We start from the raw sequence: 3,952 nt of genomic DNA, 5'->3' as shown, positions 1-3,952 counted from the left end.
ATATATATATATATATATAGGTCAGACTCAATCCATTCAATTCCTACATACTCAATAAAATAAAATTTGAAAGCATATGTAATAGAAGCAGCAACCCTGGAAAGTTATGGCAGCAGCGAGCAGAACAGTGATCCATCCAGCCAATGCTTAAAGTGTGTAGTCTTTGTATAGTGTTTTAAGATTAGATTTCATCCAATAAAAATTATATTGTGATTGGAATACAGATGTGAATAGTTGAGTGCAAATTAGATCGAAAAATGTGATGAGTTATTCAGATGTGCAGTGCAGATGAGAGCAGGTCTGTCATTCCATTATATTGAGCCTCCCAAACCCATTCCTTCGTCTGTTTCCCAAAACCCTATTCCATTCCATTATTTTCTGCCCTTTTCAATTCCCACAACAAAACTTTGGAGGTGTTTGGTTGGAGCATCAGAATATGAAACAAATACTCAATAATTTGAATGAGTTTTAATAAAACTATTTTCACAAATTTTTATTTATGAATATGTATCACTTGTGTGAGACCGTTTCACGAGTCTCAATTCGTGTGACGTCGGATCAACATAATTTGGGTCATAAAACCCACCAAAGACCAACTTATTAATGTCATAATACTAACTATGACCCAAATTATGCTAATCCAATCCGTTTCACGAATTAAGACCCATGAGACGGTGTCACACAAATTTTTGTCTTTATTTAGGATATTGTTTTTTTATTTTTTTATTTTTATACAAGTACAAAGATATATATAATGAAGTTCAAATCCAAATATCTTACTTCAAAAATATATATACTCTATATAATTTACTATTAAATTACATAAACAATTCCCGGTAAATTAGATCATCAACCGCAAACGTTAAAGTAATGTTACTTACACTCACACCTCTAAAATTTTCTCCTCTTGACATAACGTTTTTTTTTTTTTAATTAGATACTTTACCCTTTCATTACAATTTGGTGAGATAAGCCGTTGATTAGGTATTTTAAAATTTCATTACAAATGGGTGAAATCAGTTAGTTCGTTCATAGCACTCAATGATCACATGTCACATTATTCTTTATACAATTAAACAACAAACAGTCGGCAGAACATTTATCCGTACGATTTATATATCGAGAGCAAAACAAGGTGCCCGATAATCTTGCCTCAATAAGCACTCGACAACATGAAGAGAGAAAGGTTATCAACACCTGCCCTTGGAAGTGACGAGGAGTTCTTTAAGGACCTCGTGCATGTCACGTGTAACCATAGAGTGTAGGGCTGTGCAAACTACCGGAAAAATTCGGTTAACCATTAACCGAATCAAAATTTTCAGTTCGGTTAATGGTTAAATGAATCTTAAAACTTCAGTTAACAGTTAATTTGGTTCGAAAATGTCGGTTAACCAAAGTTTTATATATATATATATATATATATATATATATATATATATATATATGAATACTTATGTAGTTATGTGATCCTAAATTCCTAATTCCTATTATGATTTGTATTTTATTTTAATTGGATTTATTATGATTTGTATTTTATTTTAATTAGATTTATTATTTTAGGTGTTATTTTTAGAATTTTAAATTTTAAGTTTAAAAAGTTCGGTTAACCGAAAAAAATTTAGTTCAGTTAATTCGATAACATAAATTTCGATTCGGTTAACGGTTAAAGGTTTAAAAATTTCGGTTAAAACGGTTCGGTACACCCCCTGCTAGAGTGATGGAGACCAACTAATTCCCTTCTCCCCCGACACCCCCCCCCCCCCTCGCTTCTCGATCAAAAAAAAGAAAAAAAAAACCAACAACAACAACAAATTGTCTCGAATTCATCACAGTTCACAAGCCAGCATTTAGTCTCAAAATTCTTGCTATCTAAGAGTCAAATTTTATAAGTTCGGTTCAAATCGAATCTAGTCTCATATTAGTGAGATATCAAATTAAATAGGGTATTAAAAAAACCAATTAGATAGTAACACGACAAAAACATGAACATTGGTAAGAATTAAAATAAGGCTAATAAAACTACATTCTTCTTTGCATTGCAGCAACACATTAACTATATGATTAAAATACTATAATTAGAATATAGTAATAAAATCTACACAAAACAAAAGACCAAAAGTGGTAAACAAAAATTAGGAAAAATAATCTAAGTCAAACTAAAATAAGCTTTGAATATCGATATATATTAAACAAAAACACAAATCTTAGTATGGCGGTGGCTGTCTAGCGGTCGGAGCCCAGATGACGTCAGAACCTAAATGGCCGCTATACAAGGGCTCCGGCGCGGCGGCACTGCCCTCTCCTCCGCCGGAAACCGCCGTCTGCGGCGACGGATGACGCCCTTCACTTCCCCCGCTTCCCCCGCCGCCGGAATTTCTGGTCTCCTCCTCCGTCGGGAACCGGTAATAAGACGGGTTGTTGAAGGTGGCGGAAATTAAGTAAACGGTTCCGGCGGATAGTAGGGGCCCCACCACGGCCCCACCCACCACTTGGCCTTGAGGCCCGGCCAGCGAGATGGTGAAGGCGCTGCCGGTTCCATTGTACATAAAGCTCGCGTTCGGCGGCACGACGGTGGCGGAGATCGAGAGGATATCGAAGCGGCCGTGGAACGTGACGGTGGCGCCGGGGGTGGAGGAGGGCTGCCGGAGAGTCACGTTGGAAACGGTACCCGACCCGTTTAGAACGCAGAGACCCGTATTGTGTTTCCGGCAGAACCGGGTCACGGACTCCACCAAATCCGACCCGGCCGGGACTTCTAGAATGTACGGACTCATCGACGCCTCCGAGTCGCGCGTGATGATCACCGCCGGCTTCGGCTTGTTCTTCGACCCCGGCGGCCGCCCCCTCGGCCGCCGGATCACCTCGATGCTCGCTCCGTCGCTGCCGCCACTCGCCGCCGCCGCCGCCTGCGGCGGCGGCCTAGCAGACACCGGCTGCGGTGCAATTGCCTCCTTCCGATCACCGCCGGACGGCGAAGCAGGGCTGCGGTTGTTCGTTTCATCGGCGCCGGAAAGGTGAAAATTAGGGTTTTGCGGCGGCGGAGGGTGGTGATAAGGGTGGTGAGGAGAATGATGGATCTTAGTGAACATATTGGCACTATCCTTGTTGTTTTCTTGATCTACGAATTCCCCTTTCATATTTTAATAATAATCATAAAAAACACTGTTTCTCTCTCTATATAAGTCAATGTTTTCTCTCTCTCTCTATATATCTATAGGACTGGGAATGATGAAGATGGTTGTGTGCATATAGGAATATAATAACAATAAACGCAAGAAGCTCGAGGAGATAGAGAGGGAAAAGGATTATATATAGAATATAATAATAATAAAAAGAATTATATTAATAATAGGAATAGGAAAGTATTGTTCGGTTTATTTGTTTGCCTGTTTTAGAAACATTATTTTTTGTAGACAAAGTGGCCCTTAAGGACATGTCATCATTGGACCGCCCCAGGAAAATACTGTGGGGGTCGAAAGGAATAAATAAAGCTTTCTTTGATTTTTTTTAATGAATTAAAGATTTGAATATTCTGTAATTTTTCCTTTATTTAAGTAAAAATATTAAAATAATGTTTTTCGTCTTATACTTGTAGGAAATAATGATTTCGTTTTTTAACTTGTTAACAAGTACTTTATTATTTAAATACTGCCAATGACCTTGTGGTCTAGTGGCATCCGGTCACACCCTCTATATAAAAGGGGAGGGCGTTGCTGTCTCGTTGTGCTTCATAGGTTGAGAAAGTAGTTTATAGTAGTATTATTGTTCGGGACACTAAACAAAAAATAGTGAGTATGAGATACTAGCTTAAAACGGCACAATTTATAACTCAAATAATGTACTAAGAATAATAATGTAGGTATGAAAGATAAATAATGCTTACATTAACAACTGATACACTAAAATCGTTATTTTGTAAAAATATAGGAAGCAAAAAACCTATAAGAGCATC

At 38.0% G+C, this 3,952-nt stretch overlaps 1 protein-coding gene across 1 annotated transcript; it reads right to left on the bottom strand.

Moving 5' to 3' along the window:
- Positions 1-2,014: 2,014 nt before the first annotated feature.
- On the bottom strand, positions 2,015-3,265 carry LOC116027780 (AT-hook motif nuclear-localized protein 17-like). Its single transcript, XM_031269525.1, has one exon. It carries the CDS (start codon positions 3,135-3,137, stop codon positions 2,205-2,207), a length of 933 nt encoding a protein of 310 aa, XP_031125385.1. The 5' UTR covers positions 3,138-3,265; the 3' UTR covers positions 2,015-2,204.
- Between the last annotated feature and the right edge of the window lie 687 nt (positions 3,266-3,952).

This window comes from Ipomoea triloba, chromosome 8 (genome assembly GCF_003576645.1).
Source record: "Ipomoea triloba cultivar NCNSP0323 chromosome 8, ASM357664v1".
Lineage (NCBI taxonomy): Eukaryota > Viridiplantae > Streptophyta > Magnoliopsida > Solanales > Convolvulaceae > Ipomoea > Ipomoea triloba.
The sequence above is the reverse complement of the archived record's forward strand: the minus strand, read 5'-3'. Positions and strand labels throughout refer to the sequence as shown.

What these genes read in the sequence shown, in the direction of transcription:
- LOC116027780 (XM_031269525.1), bottom strand. Translation starts at nt 3,137, where the DNA reads ATGAAAGGGGAATTCGTAGATCAAGAAAACAACAAGGATAGTGCCAAT.